The 22,784-nt window shown below is 43.7% G+C and overlaps 1 protein-coding gene and 1 pseudogene across 1 annotated transcript; both read right to left on the bottom strand.

Annotated features, from left to right (window-relative positions):
• Nucleotides 1–302: 302 nt before the first annotated feature.
• Nucleotides 303–1,376, bottom strand: LOC146176197 (uncharacterized; annotated as a pseudogene).
• Nucleotides 1,377–6,097: 4,721 nt separating this feature from the next.
• On the bottom strand, nucleotides 6,098–21,857 carry LOC146176196 (kunitz-type serine protease inhibitor bitisilin-3-like). The gene is made up of 4 exons (XM_084582516.1): nucleotides 21,775–21,857; nucleotides 14,178–14,240; nucleotides 9,464–9,652; nucleotides 6,098–6,428 (listed from the first exon to the last, which is right to left on the bottom strand). Exons 1-4 carry the CDS (start codon nucleotides 21,812–21,814, stop codon nucleotides 6,235–6,237), a joined length of 486 nt encoding a protein of 161 aa, XP_084438642.1. The 5' UTR covers nucleotides 21,815–21,857; the 3' UTR covers nucleotides 6,098–6,234.
• Nucleotides 21,858–22,784: the final 927 nt, after the last annotated feature.

Below are 22,784 nucleotides of genomic sequence, written 5' to 3'. Positions count from 1 at the left end.
TCATTGGCCCCGTCAGCGCTGATGACATAACGTGGTGTGCAATGCTCTCGGCCTTCTTGACAACTGAGCTGAACGTCCACGAACACATACGAGCATGGTGCGCTGCCTGTGGCGAGGAGCTTAACGAAACCGACGTATTGTGCATCGCGCACACTGTGCATCGCGCCCTCCGGGGCGTTGCCGGGCATTTGAGGGACACGTGACCGTACTCGCTGCAGTTGAAGCAGTGGTTCTCCCCTGTCATTCCATGGCGGGTTCCTCGCTCTTGGAGAAGCGTCCCTGTGGCCGCGGTTGGTCGACACCTATTCGCTTTTGTTGCTATGGGCGTTGGAAGTGGCGGAAAAACGAGCATTTGGAAGGCCACCTGATTTAAAAGTTTTGGAAGCGATGTTTCCTAACCTTTCTTCAAGGCACTTCAGGCAGTGAAGAAGGTCCTCTGGTGACTCGTACGTGCGTACGCTCACTGCTGTAATGTCCTCGTCGTCGTAGAGCCCCGTGATGAGGTACTCAATGCAGGCTTCATATGTGAGGCCGCAACGGCGAGATTTGGAGAGCTTTTAATAGTAATAGTAATAGCACTCGATGGGCTCACATCGCTTCTGTCGTCTCTCCTCCATTTCCCTGTGGATTCGTTGCGATCCCGTTGTCATGGGGAAGGCGCGCTTGATTTCTTCTTTCCATTCCAGCCAGGTTTTGTTGACGGAGGGGAGGGAGTCATACAATGTTTTCGCAGACCCTTCCAACCTTTAGTGCATTTCCAGATGTCAGCCTGTCAGACAAATGGTAGACGTCTGCCAAGTCGTCCACGCGCCGTATCCACGCGTCTGCCGTTGGAGAGCTCGAAGACACCGGATCAAACGAAGGCACCAACCGAGCAGTCTCTGCCGCGCCGATGATGGGTGTAGCCGCTGCTTGTTGCGTCTGAAGCAAGGCAATTTCATTGATAGTTTCTCGCAGTGCTGCCTGAACGCTGGCTTGCAGGCTTTCCCAGTCGAATTAAACTGCAGAACCATTTCAAAAATGCGACAGAATATTCTGTAGTTCTGTCGTAAACGTCAGATTTTCCTGTAGTTCTAGTACTTTTCTGTAGTAGCTTTCTATTGTCTGTAATTCTGTCACACTTTTCTGTTGTAACTACAGAAAGCTTTCATGTTGCTATAGAAAGTTCTGTTGTCACAACAGGTTTTCTGTCAGAAACCGCACAGAAATTCTGTCATGACAACAGAAATTTTTCTGGAGTTTGTTTTTTCGACTGGGTTCTGCCACGTCGATCGTTGACTGGGGTATCTGAGGTAAGTTGCCGCTGGTTACCGTGTCGTAGAGTGCGCCTTGACCTGAGTCGTCGTTCCCGCCATCGCTGCCCGGTCGTCCGCCATCTTCGTTAGTCGTATTCGTTGAAGATGCTCCGTTGCGGGTGCCTGGCATGGTGGGGCTGGACGGTTACTTCGTTCGGGCGTACGTTGCCTATCCAACTTCTGAATTCCTAAGTCAGCAAATGAAGCGGGGTTTTATAAACTTATTAATTACAAAATTAGGTCAGCATGGCCACAGCGATCTCGTCTTGTTCGTATCCGACACCCCGTCTCCCTTCTGTGCTGGCGCGGGCGCGGCGGCGGCGCCGCTGGCGCACGTCCTCCTCACTCGTCCTCCTCACAGTCTCTCTCTCCATCGCCCTCCGCACCTGCAGACGGCTTGGGTGGCTTGGGTTGTAGATCGCTGCCTCGCTTGCAGCGTTCCCTTGGCCTGGCTTGCAGACCGGCCCTTTTCCAGGACGTCCTCTTTCGTCAAGATTAGGCGTTCACATATGCAATTTGAAAAGCGCCACTTCATCTAAGGTGGTCTTACCTCCAATACTGAGAGCAATTTGTTTCTATCCTGGGCAGTTTATCGAGGAACCAGTTTATAAAAATAGGTGCCCCCCAGAAGAGCCTATATTTAACCTCCTCTCATTTAAGTGTTATGTAAGCGATATTACGAATACATTTAATGCCGAAAATATGAGATGGAGACGATACAACGCTTATTTCCGCAACTCTTTCGATGCTCCTCTCACGATATTATAGACGATGCCACTGAAACAACTCAAGTATTTGAGCTGACTAATTATTAACTGATAGAGACCAATAAAATAAATGTAATTACTTTATCCACTTCACAAAACCATCATACCCGATATGGCAACTCAGACACAAAAGCTGGAGATTCTGTAAATGCCTCGTTATACTTTCTTAACAATACAATTAATGCCGATGCACATGTTAAACGCGTTATTATTCAAAAAGCAAAATAAAACAAAGGTTTCAACTAAATTAAGACCCCCTGCCATTAGCCGCTAAAGTGCATATTTATGGTGCTTTTTTTCTTTTCATGTATCAGTTGCTGGATTTCAATATGTGGTGAAATAGAGCAATTTCCCCCGCAGACATGCCCTGACGAGAAGAGAAATTTATGTCACAGCTAATATTGCTTCCCGTAAGCAAGCAGTTAATCTTTTCATTAAACATAACGTTCTTTTCATTAACAATGTGTACTCATTTAAACTTGCCAAATGCTACAAACCCGTTCGCAAAATTTCTTCGTAACGCTTGTAACTGTAACCACTGTAACACCTCGCGATAATATGTGCAGCAATGAAATTTCAAACATCCATTCTCACGGACCAAAATCAATGAAGAAATCGTCCGTCTTGTCCTGCTACCATTACCTAATAACCTTCATATTAAACGTATTACCATTGAAGAGATGAAAACCAAAATGCAGAGCTTTTTTATCTCAAAATAATGACTGCGTTATTTTTGTACTGTTTCTACATGGTTTTTTATATTATATTGTCCTGTGAGCTTTCCGTAATCTCTCCCTACGCTCCTGGTAAAGGGAGCTTCAGGTGTGTAAAGTGGAAACTTCCACATATTTAAAGTCCCCTCTTCCTCTTTTTTTTGCGGAAGAAATAAAACAATGGTTGATTGAATAATTAATTTAGGCACTACTTGATTGATTGGCTTACCAATATACCGCTGCAGCATACACTAGTGGGATTACAAAAAGATGCTTGATCTTCTAGCCAAGTACCTTTTTTCTGAAAACGATGGTACGCGGGATTGAACGTGCTCCCATTTACTGTAGCTGTCAAACCGCACGCTCAGTTCGAAACTGAAGACACTACTTGAATAGAAATTTTTGAACCCTATCCATTTGGCTATAGTGAAATGCCCCGAGAACTCATGGGATGACTTGCAACTGTTTCTAGGTCAAACCGCTTTCTATCCGACATCCATTTTACGAACCATAGTAAACTCAACATTGAAAGCTTCCTATGCTTTGTTCGAGGAACCAAAGACAGCCGACAACTGGGTTTCTCTGGTAGGATTAACATTACTTTGACAGCGTAGTATCATTCCTTGTATAAAAGTTTAGTGAGCGGTCCGAGTTCGTAGTTCATTTCTGGCGGGTTATACCAGCTTCCTGCATACGTTCTTGCACCTCATGACAGATTTGAAAGACTGTCAGTGTTCTAACCTTTATTAGAACAGACAAGCAAACTGTGTCAATGGCTAAGAAGTTCTTACTTCAATCGGCTGCTGGCCATACTCCATTTTTACTTGTCATTTTCGGAGTAATTACCTACACGTATGAAACATGATAAGGGAAATGAATCTTGTCCTTCCACTAAAACGGAGATCTACAGAAAAGTGCTTGCAATGACAGCTTTCAGACTGATCTATTGTGCTTGGAAGAATGGCAGCAACCTCTGCACGACCTGGCACGAAATGTCCCCTTTTACAAGACAGTTATTTAGTTGGCAGGCACACACAGTCAAATAAAATGCTGCATGCGCCTTTGCGGTCAGGGTGTGCACTCTAATAATATCTCTGTGTGGTAGACTATGAAACTTTGCTTGGTTTGTACGAAGGCTGTCGAGCACTTCCGCCTATCCCGCAATAAATTCACGTGTCGTCTTGTGATATTACTTGTATTACTTCATCTTAGACAAGTTGGTTCTTTAAGTCTCGCAACGGTAGCATGCCGGTTGTAGAAACCTTCAGCTGCCTGCTTGCACAGTAGTGCCACTTCATATCTTCCAGCAAGCAATCAGATATTTCCTGGAAACTCTGGCACGGTCGCGCAAATTCATCCATTTTTTTTACAATAGGATCCCAGGTTCTTTACACTGCCCAAGAGACCCATTCCCATCTTTTCAGCTGAATTTTCCCGCTGCGAATGAACTATCATTCCTGATACGTCTTCCTCTGCTCTTACGTAGATCGGAATTCCTTGGAAAGATAATTGGAGCTTGGACTCTGAAGCTACAATAGCGTTCTAGTCGTGTCACATATGCCGTCTTTACCCGCCATTGTAGTCCGGATTTCGTCTGCGTCATTAAGCGCGCTCACATCAATTCGCGTGACAATGTTGACATGAAGCAATTATCTTTTACGCTCTTGCCACATTAGTCGAATGACGACACAAAGGACGAGTCCTTAGACGTCTACCGCTTCAACGTAATGTGTAATGTGAGGACTTTCTGTGGCGTGCAATTTGACTTGAGCGTCAAAAACCTACTTTTCAAGAACACTTCTACAATGCATCGCTTTCTGGCCGCCTCTTCTGGAACGCTTGCAAATCCTTTGAGAGCAACGGTGGTAAAACCCGTAGTCTATAAGAGCCAATGACTCGCCAAAACTTCCATGATAAATGTTGGCAGACGCCCGTCAATGAAAATTATTGTGACATAACGCAGGTGTTTTCTCCCACTTACCAAACAAGAAACTTTCGAAAACAAGGCATGAGCGCCAGCTTAACGGTTGATTAAGCCTCATTTTTATAGGAAAGATGTGAAGGCTGTCGCGTCAGTGCTAACGCCGCCATCACCATTGTGAGTAGTCCGCTTCCCGCCTTTTTGTCTGCGTTTCATACATTCTTTGCAAGCGGAACCTGAATCTGTAGCAGGTGATACCGTGACTGCAGTCTCGTGCTCGATGCACTTCTGTCGAGCAGCGGAAGCAGGACATGTTCTTAGAGATACGTTTTTCATCTCCGTTAGATGACCTTTAATGCGGCATGAATCTGTGTAGAGGTCCGTCCACTGTAAAAACATGCAGGCCTCCAAGACCTTTTAGGAGCTGCCATGAAGTAAAGACGATTGTAGTGCTGCTCACTTTGTGCTGTACTCGCCCCCGCGTAGCGGGGCCTTGAGTGTGGTGCACGGTGCGGTGCGATAAACGGGTCTCTTCGGAGTTGGTGGCCACTCTCCTTTATTCTCTCATCTTAACTGCCTGAAATGCCAGCCGGCAATCCAGCACGGTTGCAGCGAAAGAACATCTTGGACGTGAATTGCTGCGCCGGCTTCATATGACTGATGGTACTCCATGTCATGAGGCAGCGTCTGGAGACGAATGCCACAGGGCACAACGAAACAGATTGTCTTGGAAATAACTAAAGCTCTAGGTTTATCATGTTGGACGGCGAACGAATGGGCAGCAACATGTGAAGTCTGGGGAACTACTCCTGCGCCAACCGCGTTGTCTTTGAACAGTTTCTTTAGTGTTTCGACTTCATCTTCGCAGCCGATTTTGTTGTAGGGAAGCACGCGCGATGGCCAAGACAGCACCGCTATTCAGCAAGAGTCGCAAATATTGAGAATATATCTTTTCAGTGAGGCAATTCGTGTGACGGCAAGTCCTCAGTGAAAGATTCATTGTGAGCTTTGATAACTTGGCCCCGAATTTTCGTGGCGATGCGAAAAAAAACTTGAGCAACTGGTCCTGAAGGCGGAGTCAGAATGAATAAAACACGGTTCTGTGTACATGACCGGGCGTACCCGGCTTCAAACGTTGCGTCAACGTTTTAAAGTACGAGGTAAAGAGGTTACGCATTTCGTTTTTTATTCTCTTATCACACTGATGCGAAAGAAGCGGATAATACATCGTTCGGGAAGCTTGGACAGAAGCGACCTGCTTATTTACCTAGCCGGTGAATCCTATAATTGGTTTTTAGAAAAAGCCCTAACGCTGCACAAGGAAGAGGTACTCATCTTCTTGGTGCCCCACACACTAATTCAGATCATGGGAATAATTGGGTACACGTATATATAATAAACTCAGAAATGATTTTGTGCACTGTCTAAAAAGGTTTTATTTTATGATGCGCTGTAAAGGCTTTTAAATGTGTATAATGTTTTTGTCAGACGGATTACAGAAATTGAATTGTTTCAGCAGATATTTATTTCGTGGTACATCATTTCCTTGGTTCCCCCGGTGCACATGTGTTGTGACATTCTTCCGCAGTGTGAAATCTGTTAGCTTTAGGCCAATACTTCGCATTCACTCCGTACTTCGCACTTATGCACATATCTGGACCAAGTAAGTAAGTGTAGCCCTTAATGGTGTTGTTTTTACGTCCTGTCTTCTTTACGAGGCAATGTGAAAATGCTGGAAAAATAAAAAAAGTTTGTATTAGTCAAAGGTTAGGTCGATATTGCAGGCAATTTTTTTTATCATTTTTTCTCCATGTTGCCCTGCAATTATACTTTATAGTCTTGTTTCGTTTAAATTTCATTTTGTTTAGTTAATTTCGTATTCTGCCTATTCACATTTTATATAGCGCACTACATCCATCTTTAATGCGTATATCCTTGATTGTATCTAAACAAGGAGGCGGCTTAGCTCGGCTAAACCCGGCTTTATAAGCCGAAGCTTTTTAATGCATGGTTATGTTGTATTTCTATGCCAGGTTATACTCCTATAGATAACCTAGTTGGCAGAGCGGAAGCTGGATTAGGTATGGTCAGTCAAGGCTAGTTGCGGTTTAAGTAACGTTGCTTTAAGGCTGTCTGTCAGCGTCAATGAAATGCAGCCAAAGCACTGGTTCAAGCGCGCGACTTCTCCATGGCGGCTTGCGTACCTCAAGGACAGCACAGCCGGGTCTAGACGGTACGAAGGTGGTGAGGTCATTTTGATTGGGGAAGTTCCAGAAAGCACGCCAGAAAGCTATCGCTGGCGATGGAGAGATAGGGCATAGGCAAGGGAGTGGCATCGCGTCAGTTGTATATTTGTGGAGATATTTACGGTTACGAGTGAAGTTTGCCAGGTGTATGAAGATGGAGAAGAAGCTGCATTTGTGCGAATTAGAAGAAGAAGCGAAGCAGGAGCAGCAGAAGAAGCAAGAGCTTCCGGCTTTGCGCGGTGCACGTGCGAAGAAGAAGCAGCTTGGTGCTGCTGCCACGCGATGCACCTTAGGTCAAATCTCACCCACCAGTGACCTTGGTTTCTGCTAGGCTAGTAAAGCTACAGCTTTGAAAGGAATGCATAATATGAATTATGCTTTTTAGGGTCACACTTTTCACTTTGTTTGGCAGTATGCCTCTCTTGCTTGGGCCATGTTTCGTCTGCTGTATGTGATAAATACAATAAATAAAAGTAAACACATTACCTGGTATTTAATTTTCCGCAGGTAGCTTGCTAATTAGTGGTGAGTTAAATGGTTACTAATTTATTATGTTTACGGTCTTTTTGTAACCTATTGCGTTTTCTTCAGCGCCGTTATTGCATATAATGCTGGATTGTTCGATATGCCTAATTGGATATTTTTCGAATTTATAACTCAAAACATATTTATCCACCTTTGTTTCATTTTATCCCATGCTTATATCGACTTCATATATTCACAATACACAGAATGTTCCCCTTATTTTGTACCAATTATTTATCTGCTTATATATGTAGAAGTTTTTCCCTAAATGTTCAATTTTCATGACGAACTATATATCAACTAGAGTTCATAAGCAGATCTCAGCCAAAAGCTGACTGTTGCTATTCATATTAAGTGACTACCCATGAAAACAGCCCACGTAAAATATACTCAGAGAGCTTTTTAAGTGCTTGAGGGTAGCAGAGACAGACAAACTTTATGCAGCCTACGGAATCAAGCTTACGGACACCAAGAGCTACACGCATACTTCTGATAAGTTTAATTAAACTATGGAAATGAAATTTAAGGATATTTCTTGGAACAAGCACTATATCTTCGGATGCGGATAAATGCTGAAGAAAATTTTCGAAATAAAGTCACAGTTGCTACCCCTACAATTAGCCGCCACAAGATAGATTTTCCTACCGTTAATGAACTTTGAATTGTGTCAGATAATTACTAGCAGTGAACAGCGCTTTGGAACATCATGATTTTGTTGCGGAATAACGATATACTTTTCAGTGCCTTATAACCTGATAAACGATATATTCAGTTGATCATCGACAACTAACGTCCGGTGCTGTGCATAAGGCGGCGGGTTGCCTTGCAGGTTTTACTTCATAATGTATGAAAAATACAGGTGTAATGCGAAAGGACGCATGTAGCAAGCGTTCGCATTTATCAGAAATGCATAATAATCCCCATCATTCTGACGTTTCCCTAAATTTCCCTTTTGGCCAGTGGGCGCTAGTGTACTTGAGAAGAATTTACAAGCGAATAAAGTTCAAATTCTGCTTGATTACAGCCTTGCAAAGAGTGGCTTCTAAGCTAAAAAAACAAAAAAATGCAGAAAATACACTCAAACGTTTCGCATCATAGTCTCTATTAAGGTAATAAGGAGTTAGCTGTGGTGACGCAAACGATTGTCTTTTAATTTTGTCCGATAGGTTATGCCATCATAGGTATCTATTGTATTGTTACGGGTTACGAGGGTGCTAACGCAGTGTAACAATTTTTGTGTTAGCACAATAAATGCAGGCGTATCAGCATAGATCTCTGTCAAGAAATTGGGAAGGTGCAGTTATATTAGCTTATAATTTGAGACGAGAATTTGAGACAAACATTACAGAAACAAATGGTGATAGCCAGAAATAGATTTTAGGCAATTCCTCTCAGTTGGGCGTTAGGACGAAGCAATTATTTCTAGGTAGATACAATTTGAACCTTGGTTTCAAAAGACACCTGTTGCTAAAGCCAGCTGACTGATTCATCGGCACTTGGTTCATGGCACTAAAATTAGTATATAGCGCCTGCATATATATTTAACCTCAACAGTATCTTCATCTAGTATTTATCAATCACCTTACTGAAAATGGTTAAGGGAAGAATGCAACAACCATTTTCTTTGTTTCTTTTGCTCGTGTATATTTCATGTGACGTTGTTTAAATAACTAAATCGCTCACCTTAACCGTGCTTCTGAACTATAGACACGTTCGAATAATGAAAGGCCCTGTCGGGGTGACGGAGTGGTTACGGCACTCGGCTACTGTTCTCAAGGATGGGGAATTGAATATCCACCTCAGCAGCCGTTTTCCGCTGTAGGCGAAAAGCAAGGCTCTAGTGTACTGTGCGATGTCAGTGCACATTAAAAAACCTCAGGTGGTCGAAATTTCTTCAGTGGCCTACGCCTCCCAACGCCTGAGTTGGTTTGCGAAGTTAAACCCCACAAGCCAAACCACACCGAATAATAAAAGCGGAAATTCCGCATACACTCACGCATGCATTTTTTAATGCAGTCCTCTCGCTTTGCGAAATTGTTTCCATCAGTGGTACCACAGCTTTTAGGTATGAACGATATGCAGCTGTCCGTTTCTTGATGGTAATAGTACCGTATTTCATACCCCAAAGGTCGGCAAATTGTTCCATTTCCATTTTTTCTCAAAAAGCAGACATTTGTTTCCCACCCTGAAAAAGTATGCAATATCGGCACTGTTTTCATATTGTGCGTAAAAAACATCAGAAATAAATTCACGCTCAATCAATATTCTCGCCGTCTTTGATGCCTGTGCACGCTTTGCAACCAATATAGGCAGAAAGGATTGGCCGGAGCACTAAGTAAATGCGTGCTCCTGGTCTCATGGAATATCTTTGTGATCAAATATTTAGGGGAATCCCCTAAGGGGGAGTAGATTATCAATAAGGGAGAAATTACTCATTGATGTCCACCCAAACGCAGCAATACGGCTACAAAGGAAAGCTATACAGCTTTCTCAGAAACTTCGTAGTTAAACGAAAATTCGTCCTTGCCCAGGTATCGACTTCGGGACCTCCGCCTTTGAGGGCAGTCGCTCTACCAAGTGAGCTAACCATGACGGTCAGAAAAGAAATGGTAGGGCGAGAGCGAATTGATCTATAACACGAAGTGAAGTATGGGAGGCTGTTGGTCAAACATTTCGGGGAATCCCCCAAGTTGGAGTAGATGTGTAATAAGGGAGTAATTATTCATTGACTTCATACATTGAAAATATCTATCCTACATTTTACACCCAAAACACAATAGCATTAAAGAATATTTTTGGCCAAAAGGTTTTTAATTTTCGTTCTTTCATGCAAGCTCCAAATTATATTTAGTATTGTGTATATACGTGCATTAATATGTATTTATAAGTATATGTATTGGAATGCCTCCATTATTCTTATAGGTCGATCAAGATATGTTTGATGTGTACTTGTTTTTTCCTTCATGTTGCTAAAAGTGCATTTGTATGACTTATCATGTTCCTTTCTCTACTGCTTTTCCATAAGAAACGGAAGGAATGCAGTATTTCTATGAGATGAAGATTTAGCTATTTATTATTATGTAAGTGTAATATTATGATGAAAAGTGTAATCATTTTGGAATTTTAGAATCAAGTATAATCAAAAGTGTAATCATATGGTGAGACATAGACTCTCCATATCATATTTGTGAACAAGGCTCCGACACTAGCCTTCGGCTATGGATCCGCTAAACCATGTATGTTTAAAAACCGTAACAACCAATAAACACTGAATGAATGAATGAATGAATGAATGAATGAACCCAAACATCAGTCATCGTTATGGCATGCAAATCATTCTTTTCTATCTTTCCTTCGGCGTCCTCACCGACAAGTCATTCTCGAGTTCAAGGAACTGATCGGGATGATCGTCCAGTAGCCCCGGGGAATGTTTCAAAGATGGTCGGCAGTGGCTCGAGAGGAACCCTCGCGCTAGGAGCCATAATATTATATTTCACCACATCGTCATATTGTACATTCTTTTGCTTGTCACCATGTATTAATATTATGACATACGGCATCGAAGGCTCCCGTCTGCCACTTTCATTGCGGATTCACGTTACTAGACGCTGAACACGAATTAACACGAAGCCGAGTAAATGGCTTTCCTCCAGCGTCCTGCATAAACGAAGTTCGATTTACAATGCTAGATGTGCGGCTAAATTTCAGGTAGCACCGGGAGTGCATCTGGGATAGAGTTCCATCCTAAAAAACAGAGTTGTGTCGGCTAGCAGCGGGAGCTGGTGTAGATTTTCAGACCTAAATTTATTCTGAATTTAAAGTTCTAAACAGAACATATCTTCACCGCTAACAAAAGGAGCAAATATGGTGATTTTCGGTTAATATGAGATGTGTTCACGGCTGCCTTTCCCAATGCTGTTAGAATTTATATCATATCGCATTTACGGAGAACACATCGTCGCCACGCATCACGTTTTGTTTCTGCCGACTAAGGAGATATGCAGTGCTTGATTGCGGCCTTGTGTATGTGCACAGCGTGAAAATCTCTAAACGCCGACGTCCAGAAGAGGATGAAGACAGCGGTCCGATGTGCTTTTCTGTTGGCGTCCTCACGCTGTTTGTAATATATCCAGACCTCTAGCATGGTCGCAATTCGAAACCACAAGCGGACCTTAAAAGTCCTATATTTTAACTAGAACTATTCTACCAACATCTTTAGTTCGTGCTGTAAACAATAGGGTGCAAACGCCAAAAGGAAGACACGTCTGACAGGATCCGTCACATACTTCTCTCGGCTTTTCCAGGTCCTGGCTGCATACACACATGCAACGTCGTAGAGAAGCGCAGTGTACTAGCGTATCCAGACTAAACGAAACGGCAGGAACCTTTATAGTTTTACAGGTGGGTGTCGTCCTCCAGTGTTTCGCGTGCTGCTATGGCTGCCCATCACGGAATGCTACTTCTCTCCTCTATTCTGCTTCGGTGGAAGCACTTTTGTGTCGCTAAAAAACTAACTGGCGAAACTTGGTCGCCGTACATGCACAGGAAGCTAGAGAAGCATCTGCTCCGGCGACGTCCAAACGCTTAAGATTTCGCCACTAGCGACAAATGCGGCGCTGTCTTCCCACAGCTAAATGTGAGCTTGAGTTTCTCGCGAACACTATATGAATTCCTTCATCTCAACTAGTACACGTTACATTTTATACGCCGTATAAATTCTAGATTCACAGCTTCGTTATGCTTCGTGAGAACTGCGTGGAAGAGCAGACCGGAGAGGCTTTTGGTTCATCAGGTTGTGTTCCGTGTTCACCGGTATTCGAGCCCCCTTATGTGGGGTCTAAGAGCGAATGGCGACTGTTCGTGTCCTATTTCGTGTACTTCATTTTCAGTTTTACGTGCCATTTCTTCACTTTTTCAATTTATTTTCCTTTCCAATTGCTTTAAGCAAACTCACTTCACATAGGTGTGTTACAACTTATCGTTTATTGTCTGCTACTTACATTTTGAACACACTCACAAGAAAATATTTGTAAGGTGCCACACAATGAAAAATATAGGCGGTCACAGATCAACCCTACACTTTAACTAAGCCCGAAGAACTCGCATCCATAATACGCGGCGTCTTCCGTATGGTAACTTCGGATCTCAGCCGCCCATTGCGAAAAAGGTTGCAAAGTGCACTTAAGTTTGCTTAAGAGCGCAAATGGCGAAAGCCACTTACAGGACGGTTTTTCTTAAGTGCATCTTGAGTATCATCTGTGCTATCATCATCACCACCATTGCTACTGTCATCCTTACATTGTCAATAACATTCGCCATGACTCTCATCGCTGCTCTCATCATTACCATTTAAAATAAATGCACCGTCATTGCAAGCGGTACTGATCATCATTATCATTATCACTATCTGCAGCGTCAGTACGTGTCATCGCTACTATCATAATTATCCCTATCGCTAACTGCTGCTTCATATTCATTGCTTGTAATTGTTACGCAAGAAAAGGATAATTATAATTTGTTGCTCCCGAGTCCGACATAGAGTGGCGTGCGCTCTTGGGATTGAAGGGATAGGGGATGCGCGGTGGAGACGTTAGGTTTTAACGTGCTAGAGTTAAAAACTGATCAACCAGCGGAGGGGAACTCGGTCAGCCATATTAAACACCACAGGAACAATCTTCGCAGCAATAAAGAATTTCACCAATAGAAGCCATGCATTTGCAGTACTCCAAAGTTTTTATAAAAATGTGCTTAGTCAATAGTGAAACCAAGCATAACCGCACTTAATTGAACTTCTGTATTTTTTACTTTTAGATTCGTTGTCCTGCTTTGCCTGTCTATGAGTCTTACCAATCTTGAAGCAATGCAGTGTCATCCACTAATCGCAGGTTACTTCCAGCCGCAGGTTCTTCTCAAATTGCCACAGACCAGGTGTCTGAAATCTCGCATACAGACGTGTTGCAAGCAGCTCAGGGATTGTCTTCTTTCCTGACATCTGTTATATATTTCAATTTATTTATTTATGGGGTACTAAAATAGGCGGCAGCTTCATAGCCAATATCTAGAATATTTCATATGTAGCTACTCTAAACTGTAGCTTCTAAATGCCTGCAAAGCCGCTGAGGTTTCGAATTTTGTAGTAATCTCCAGAGGCAATAAAGGGTGTTTCACAAAGGTTGTAAACAATATTAAGGTAGGTTTTTTTGTTAAAATACTGCTTTCTATAACTTGCTATTCTATGCGGGCCTGTACAGCCTTTATCAAAAGTTTACAGCCCAGAGGATCTACTTTTGAGTGATACTATGTGCTCGTAATGTATTTCCAGGTTTCCATGCTTGCTGAAGGCAAGAATATTTTAGGTCCTACCCTAGGACTTCCACGGTTATTAAAGAAGTCATATTACACGGCTTAAACGCAAATCCTCTGGTCTGTAAACCTTTGATAAAGGCTGTACATATGAATGTATCTAAAGCTTGCTAAGTGTGGGACCTTCCTACATGCGATGGATGTATCGCACACCATGACTTCTCATAAAAGCCATGCTTCTCTCCCCCTTCTCTCCATTGCAAAAGAGAGTCGATTACACTTTGTCTCTATTTTCTGTACGCCGAATCGAGCAGCAGTCTCCCGGAAGTTTCACAAAATACAACAAATGCTTCAAAAATGGCTGCTCTGTTGCACTGATGATGTAATCTTCATCAATGATGGCTTACCATTGCTCCGTGATTCCAGTGCCTCTCCCTTCGCCAATCCGTCTCCTGGGCTGGGGGTCACTCCTGCGGCACGAAATACATCATCATCATCATCATCACAATGACTATACCCACTGCAGGGCGAAGGCCTATCCCATATTTCTCCACTTAGCCCGGTTCCGTGCTAGCTGCATCCACTTGACCCCTGCGAACTTCTTAACCTCATCCGCCCACCTAACTTTCTGCCGCCCCCTGCTACGCTTTCCTTCCCTTGGAATCCAGTTTGTTACCCTAAGCGACCATCGCTTATCCTCTCCTCGCACTACATGTTCTGTCCATGCCCATTTATTCTTCTTAATTTCCACTAGAATGTCGATAACCTGAGTTACTTCTCTGATCCACTCTGCATGCTTCCTATAGCCCTCTGGGTTGTCCTCAATTTAAGTAGAACTCTCTTGGTTAGCTTCCACGTTTCAGCCCCATAGGTGAGTACAGGTAAGATGCAACTGTGGTATACTTTCCTCTCGAGCGGTACCGGTAAGCTGCTAGTCATAATCTGCGAGTGCTTGCCAAATGCGATCTATCCCAATCTTATTCTTCTTGTTATTTCCGTTTCATGGTCCGGATCTGCAGTTACTACCTCTCCTAAGTAGACATATTCGCCTACTACTTCCAGTACTTAGCTACCTAATGTAAATTGCTGTTCCTTCCCGAGGCTGTTGAACGTTACCCTAGTCTTTTGTATATTGATTTTCAAACCTACCTTTCTACTTTTCCTGTCTAGGTCATCAATCATTATTTGCAGTTCATCCCCCGAGTTACTTAGCAAGGCAATGTCATCAGAAAATCGCAGATTACTGAGGTATTCTCCATCAACCCTTATCCCTAACTGCTTCCATTGCAAGTCTCTCAATACTTCCTCTAAGCAAGCTGTGAATAGTACTGGGGAGATCGTGTCTCCTTGCCTAACACCTTTCTTTATCGGAATTTTGTTACTTTATTATGCAGAACTATGGTTGCTGTGCAGCCACTATATATATATATATATATATATATATATATATATATCTTCCAGCACTTTAACGTACGGATCGCCTACCTCCTGCAATGCCTGCATCAACGCCGAGGTTTCAACTGAGTCAAATTCTTTTTCGTAATCAATGAAAGCTATGCATAAGGGCTGGTTATATTAAGAGCATTTTTCTATTTCCTCAATGATGGTATGGATATTATCGATAGTAGGGTACCGTTTCCGAAAACCTGCTTGATCCTTTGATTGATTGCAGTCTAAGGTTGTCCTGATTTTATTAGCGATTACCTTACTAAATACCTTGTACGTAACAGACAGTAAGCTGATTGGTCCGTAAATTTTATGGTCCTTAGAGTCCCCTTTCTTATGAATGAGGATAATATTTGCATTTTTCCATGGTTCCGGAACCGTCGATGACACCAGGCACTGCGTATAAAGGGCGGCCAGTTTTTCTAGCATGATATCCCCCCACCCGTCTTCAGCAAATCTGTAGTTATCGGATCCTCTCCAGCTGATTTCCCACTTTTCATAGTTTCTAATGCTTTCTTGACCCCGTCTTTCGTCTCTAGTGGAACGTCTGACTGTTTTTCCCTACCGCCAATCTCGTTACGGTCCTGACTACTTTGGCTACTGTAGAGATCTGTATAGAACTCCTCGGCTACTTTGACTATCTTGACCATTATCGTGATGACGTTGCCCGCCTTGTCCCTTATCGCATACATCTGGTTTTTGCCTATGCTCAGTTACTTCTTTACCGCTTTAAGGCTTCCCCAGTTTTTCACAGCACGCTGAAGTTTCTCCATGTTATACTTCCTTATATCGGCCACCTTGCTCTTATTGATTAGCTTTGATATGTAGGCCGATTCGATCTGCTGTGTTGGATTGGAAGCTTTCATACTCTGGCGTTTCTTAATCAAATCGTTCGCCTCCTTAGACAGCTTGCCGGTACCCTCTCTAACTATCCTACCGCCTACTTCTAGTGCACACTCAGTAGTGATATCTCTGAAATTATTGTTCCTTTCTGCTAGGGTAATGTCGCCATCCTCGGTTAGAGCTGAATGTCTATTCTGTAGCGAGATCCTGAACTCTTCTGCCCCCCCCCCCCCCCCCTCACCGCTAATTCGTTGATAGGTTTCTTTCTGACTAATCTTTTGCGTTCCTTCTTCAGATTTAGGCTAATTCGGGACCTCACCATCCTTAGGTCACTGCTTCGCACTTTCTCGATAACCTCTACATCTTGCATAACGGCGGGGTTGAACACATTGTGAAGTCAATTTCATTTTAGTTCTCCCCGTTAGGACTTTTCCATGTCCATTTCCGGTTCTTCCGTTTGCTGTAGAAGGTATTCAGGATTATTAAGTTATTGCGCTCTGCAAACTCAACTAGTAACTCTCCCCTGCCATTCCTAGAACCAATGCTATAGTCACCTACTGCCTGGTCTCCTGCCTGCTTTTTCCCTACCTTGGCATTGAAGTCGCCCATTAGTACAGTACTGCGTCTATACTTTTCGCATTGCCGATTCTGCATCAACGTAGAAGCTTTCAACTGCCTGGTCATCATAACTACATGTAGTTGCATAGGCCTGTACAACCTTCAGTTTATAACACTTATTAAGCCTAATTACGATGCCTGCCACCCTCTCGTTAATACTGTAGAATTCATCTATATTGCCCGCTATATGTTTATTGACAAGGAAACCTACTCCTAGTTCTCGCCCCTCCGGTAAACCTCGATAACACAGTGCATGCCCAACCTCACTAAGCCCTATGACATCCTATTTCATACCCTCTAGTTCCTCTAACAGCACTGCTAAACAGCTTCACTAGCTAGCGTTGTAGCGTTAAACTTTGCCGCGGTCAGTTCTCAATGGCGGCCTGTCCAACGGAGCCAGGAATTCTTAGAACCCCCTGCAGGTCTGACCTCACAGGTCTGACCGCCGCCGTGGTCAGTTGTTCCGCAGCCGCTGTTGACTGAGGGCCGGGGTTTTATGGAGCTTGTCATGAGAGGTTGCGGCCAATTACTGCACCAAGGTAGCCAACTCCTGTTCTGGTGAGGGAGTGCGTTGTCGGAGGTGTTCACCGGCATCAGGTCGCACCCCAAGCCTGTTTATGCAATTCCATCGACATGCGTTGTTTTTTTAATCCGGTGGAGGATTGCGCGGCACCGGGATTTGAACCCCGGTCCTCTTGCAAGCGAGGCGGATGGTCCTCTAAGCCACCGCTGCCAAACATCACACTGTGACTTAAAGCACGAAATACACTTTTCTGCAAATCCGTTTATTCAAAGGAACTATATATTTGGAGTGCGAACAGAGGAGGAGAGAATTTTGCAGTCGTTGTTCAGAGCGCCCACCAAAAAGGCTTCAAAGATAAATCACAATGACTTCAAAAAAATGGTAATTCGTTTTTTCATTGCACATGTACACGAATATACTCCGTGATGTAAATACTAAATTCATGGGGCCACGCATTACATGAGTCGAAAGTGAGACTCCAAATGCAAGGTTTACTTTAAGATACGTCAAGAGCAATTAAATATAAAAAGATAGATATATTTGTCCCAAGCGAAAAGAAGGCGCCATGACAAATCGCAACAGATCAATGAATCGTAACGAGACTAGTGCTGGTACATTTTGAAATTCCGGATGCTTTATTCATTGAAGTTTCCTTGCTACAACATGATGCAAATAATTTAGAATGCCCTATATATATATATATATATATATATATATATATATATATATATATATATATATATATATATATATATATATATATATATATATATACAAGTGAAAAATTGCTTCATACTGTTTCCAAGTTTATTTGGAGTCGACGTTTCGGCAGGAGCCCTGCCGTTCTCAAGACTCTTGAGAACTGCGGACTTTGCACTGAAGAACTGCGAAAGCCTGAGCGTTGTTGCTACCATACGGTACATCACGCTCCCGTGATATAGGTTTTGCTAGCAAGGCAAAGGCTCCTGTCGCACAATGTAAATTTCCTTTCCTTGGCACGCGTTCGTGGCAGTGAAACTGCAAGTATGGGATTGGACTCTACACCGTCGCTCCTGTTACGCGCGTTCTTTCGCGCTGCTTGGTTGTAGTGCTCCGGCGAGTGTGGGATTCGCGGTGCGGTTCGCTCTCATCGCGACCCGTACGCTGCCATGGTGACGGCGGGAGCGTTAGATAAGGATACCACATTTCGCGGACAAGTGTCACGAACGGATCTCTCCAACAGCTTTCTTGCACGCAAGATTTTCACCATGAGCCAAGAATGTCACCGTATGAATGTTATCTCCAAACTTTGCTGAAGTTGGTGTCTCTAGCTGGGAATGTACAAGCTACCTAAACAGCTCATTACCTGCAATAACAAATTGGCGTGCTTAAACGTTTCTCGAAGCCAGTTCTGAATCTTCGATTTGGCGGTCTACTATCATTAAAATTAAAATATTTCATCTTTGCCTTTGCTAGTATAGGTACGCAGCGTAAATTACGTAGGTCAACTTGTGCGCATATTATGGATTCTAACATAATATTTTATATAATTTATTGTAATCACAAAGAAAATCTTCTGTCCACCCCCCCATTGTTCGACTATGATACGTGCCTAAATTTGTTTGATATAGGCGGATAGCGTCAGGTGACATGACCAGGTGCTGACTGTTCAACCAGTTTTGTGACGACACGAGAGTATACTCGAGTTGGACGACTTATAGCCTCTTTACACGGCCGGCTTAACCACGGCTACGCATAACCGAGGTTACCGAACTTAACCACGGTTAACCGCCAATCGCGGTTAGCTGTGCTTACACAGCTCGCCGCCGTTCTCGGTTACGGACGCCATTGCCCAAAAAATACAACCTAAGTGACGCAGGGAGCTGCGGAACGAAGCAGCATTTACAAATATCGTATTTATAACGCAGTTTCCGGAGTGCTGTCCGACAAGGCGTCAAAAGCGCAGTCAAGCCCCGCACGATTGCAGCACTTCATCGACCAACGTAAACACCGCTGCGATAGCCCCTCCTCCCGCACACCGTACGCGAACGACACGGCGGATCGCTCTCGCCGACATCAGAAATAAAGCGTGGTAAATTTATTGCCATCTGGAATACTGAGCCGAATATCAGGATTGAATCATTCTTGAGGATCACTGACAAGCGGCAAATTGCTGGCAAGACCGATAACCGTGATACTATCAAGTTTCTGCTCAAGCCAGCTGCCGCCGGTGTATTGCGGCTCACCGTTCTGCTTATACTAGCTCTGCGATTAATGCGTCGCCAAAGTTAATCATATCGCTATTTTACGGCGGCAGAATAGGATTCAAAATAAGGAAATTTTATGAGTACATCATTTCGACAGCGTTGATCAGTTCCAAAGCGCCGACCGCCGCGACTTCGAAGATAAATAATTTAGGCCTATCGACGACTAGGGGGTTACGCACCCCGCCGTCGTTCGCCGCGCTCGCGCGCTAGCTTCACCGCCGCGGTAAGTGTAACGTACGTACCTCAGCCTGCTTGCCGCATCCCGCGCTGCAAGCATTGCGAACTTGTGCACTTTCATGATAAAGCTAAGACCGGGCATTTTTTGACGTTCCGCGCTCAGCACCAAGCCGCGCAAACGATACTGCAGACACAAGACGGGGCTTCAGTGCGCAGACGCTTGGCTGTATAGGCCGTAACCGAAGCCTCCGGGCTGCACAATAGACACCGCCTATTCAATACGGGCAAACGAGTACACTGTTGAAGCAGACACTCTCGTAGGCTTCGCGCACTCGGGTGCCGATGAGCAGCCTCCGTCAACAGACGCAGCCATAACCTCGATTAACGACACAAACTGAGGTGCCGAGGTCAACTGTTTGCGATAACCGCGGTTAGGGGTATAACCATGGTTGGGTCTACCGTGTAAACGGGCTAACCACGGTTTCGCGTCAACGAAGTTACGCTAACCGTGGTTAACTCTGCCCGTGTAAAGAGGGTATTAGCAGCATGTGGTGCTAACTTGGATAGCTCCTCTGAGATTGGAGAGATAGAATAGGCTTTAATCATACAATATCATACACTTGAACCGAACTTCATCTCACACGCTACCCCGGGGCTACGCAGGTAAGATCGCATGACTTACAGCATGCTTTTTTTTTAGTCGATATTTATTGCCTCAGTGCATCAGTAGGTTATGAGATGAAGGATGAATAAATGATTAAATGAATGGAAAAAGGTTGGATGATTTTATGCTTTATATCATTGTTGCCTGTTCGTTCACAGAATGTGTTAACACAGACCATATTTTGATCTCAAGCGTGAAATTTCACCGGCAAGAATTTGGTATTATACAATATTCGAGAAGTAATGTCCATGGACTCGAACCAGCATTTATACATGGAGTTTCTGACGGTAGTCTTTCTTGTTGTGGCGTCCTAGCCTAGAACGCAGAGTTTGGGTGTTCGCCATAAATCATCTCTGTAGAATGGAGCTTATTGGAATGGGGCAAAAATAATTTTGCTTGGGCGGAAGTGCAATAACTAAGATCTAGGGCAGATTACAGTAGGTTAAGTCAAATGGAGAGCAGTCGTTGGGGTCACAACGTCCTTCATTTTCATTTCACCTGCGTTATTTTGTTGCATTGCCCGTTGTCATATATTGAGAGCACAGCTTTCGGTGGAAAGTGGATTGGTTGAATGGGGAGTATTGGGAGGGTAGATTGGTGTGAGGTCGAGATGGTTCTTGGCTTTCCTGTAGGTGAACTGCGTGTGGTGGGCAGAGGGGAGGGGTCTACCAGGAAATAAAGGGGCAAGGGCAGATGGTTATAGTCTGCGGTGCTTTTTGAAGCTACAGCTTGAATTCATATTAGATCTAATGTCGGGTTGGGGTTACAGTAGTATTGCTTACGTAGTGAAGGCTGCAGTCGCTGGAGATTCACATTAGTTAACAGCCTTTCTGAAGTTTTGTCTTAATGATTGTAACGCAGGAGAGAAATTTAACCTTGTAGCGACTCAACTATGAGGGACACCATAGTTGAGGGCAATGATAACTTGTTTCACCTGTGATCCTTTACCGTGCGCCGACCTCGCACAGTACACCGCTGCTTGCTTTCAACCTCCGTCGAAGAGCGACTGCTCCAGCTCATGTCTAACTGGCATTCTTGGGATCAGCACTTAATGTCTCTAAACACCGAGCTACCGTGGAGGGGCCCGGTCTTAAAATTATGGCTATATGTAACAGAAGCAGCACTGCAGCATTCTGAAGCCATGTGTGTTTTTAAGTGGGAGAAAAAATTCGCTTGCCTGACAGAAGCCACATGACTGATCAAGAGAGTATTGGTTGCACCGTAGCACAATTCAACACTCAGAAATATTAAAGCCCGATGAGCGTTGTTTTCAATCGCATTATTGACATACAATAAGGAAAACGATCTACATCGGTGAACTTGAAACCACTATGATCTTTGGTTTCTAGTTGACCGAAAAGATAATATGAATCCGGAGGGTCGCGTTCAATGTGGTCGCAGAGTCATCCTTGTCTTCCTTCACTTTAAAGTAAATGCTACGTTAGACAAATGCTACTTGTATAATATGGCGGTTATAGCCTACTCACCATTCAAGCCCCACAAAAGGATGATCGAAAGCAACTTCATGTCTGGCTTTCACGGCAAGGTGTTTCGTACGAAAGGTGGACAATAATTTATATAGGCCCAAAAAGGTTGCGATATTAAAATTCTCAACATTCAAAGCAGGGATGGAAAGACCCAGGCCTCGTTTGTGACGGCTGAGTAGCAGTGGGCATTTCCGGTATCGTTTTAGTTTAAATATTGTTGCAGGTAACCTATAATCAATGCAATAAATATGAAAAACGAAGACGTGCACACAGCTTTGTGAATATCGAGGAGAGACATTGAAGAAAGGTGAAGCTATTTTTTATGCTTTCGTAAAACGGAGTGTTTTCGTGCAGTCACATCAAATAAAGGTTAACAAAACCTTTCCAGAATACACACGCATTGTGGTTTTATACACCTTCGCAAATTTTTCGGTGAGTGATAGGATCGACTGAAGCTTCTGTAAACTACATCGATGAACATTTAAAGATATACAACTTCAGCATCCTTCATGCAGGACGCCGTTTTTCCTCGTGGTAACGTTATAAATTTACAGGCTAAGAACTTGCACCCATAACCTCGGACTCAAAACACACGAAACTTTATTGTATAGGAAAAAAACGAGGTCGTCCTATGTGAATTTCATGCCAGACTCGCTGTATCGGTTAAAGGTTTGACGGGCATTATACCGGTGGAGCTCTCATTGCGGATATCACTGTCTGAGTCGGCGGCCCTCTTTGATGAAAAAAAAAAGTGGACTAGGGCTCCAAACACACTTACAGCTCTAACACTGCACGGCTACATAAAAAACAAAAACAAAAAAGGTTCATAGGGCAGGACTCAAGACAGCGAACTTGCGAACTTCGGTGCCGCACCGGCCGCGTTACCCCCAACTCTGCGCTGACATACGGAGACATTGATCACATTTTTTCCTTACCTAGCGTAACTGTGCTGTTTCGCACTTTGGAGCTTGCTCTTCAGGGTGGAAATTACTGTCGCAGTTAACCGATCA

This window comes from Amblyomma maculatum, chromosome 10 (genome assembly GCF_055883805.1).
Source record: "Amblyomma maculatum isolate TAMU_Amacu chromosome 10, ASM5588380v1, whole genome shotgun sequence".
Taxonomy (NCBI): domain Eukaryota; kingdom Metazoa; phylum Arthropoda; class Arachnida; order Ixodida; family Ixodidae; genus Amblyomma; species Amblyomma maculatum.
This window is presented reverse-complemented; position numbering and strand designations above follow the sequence as displayed.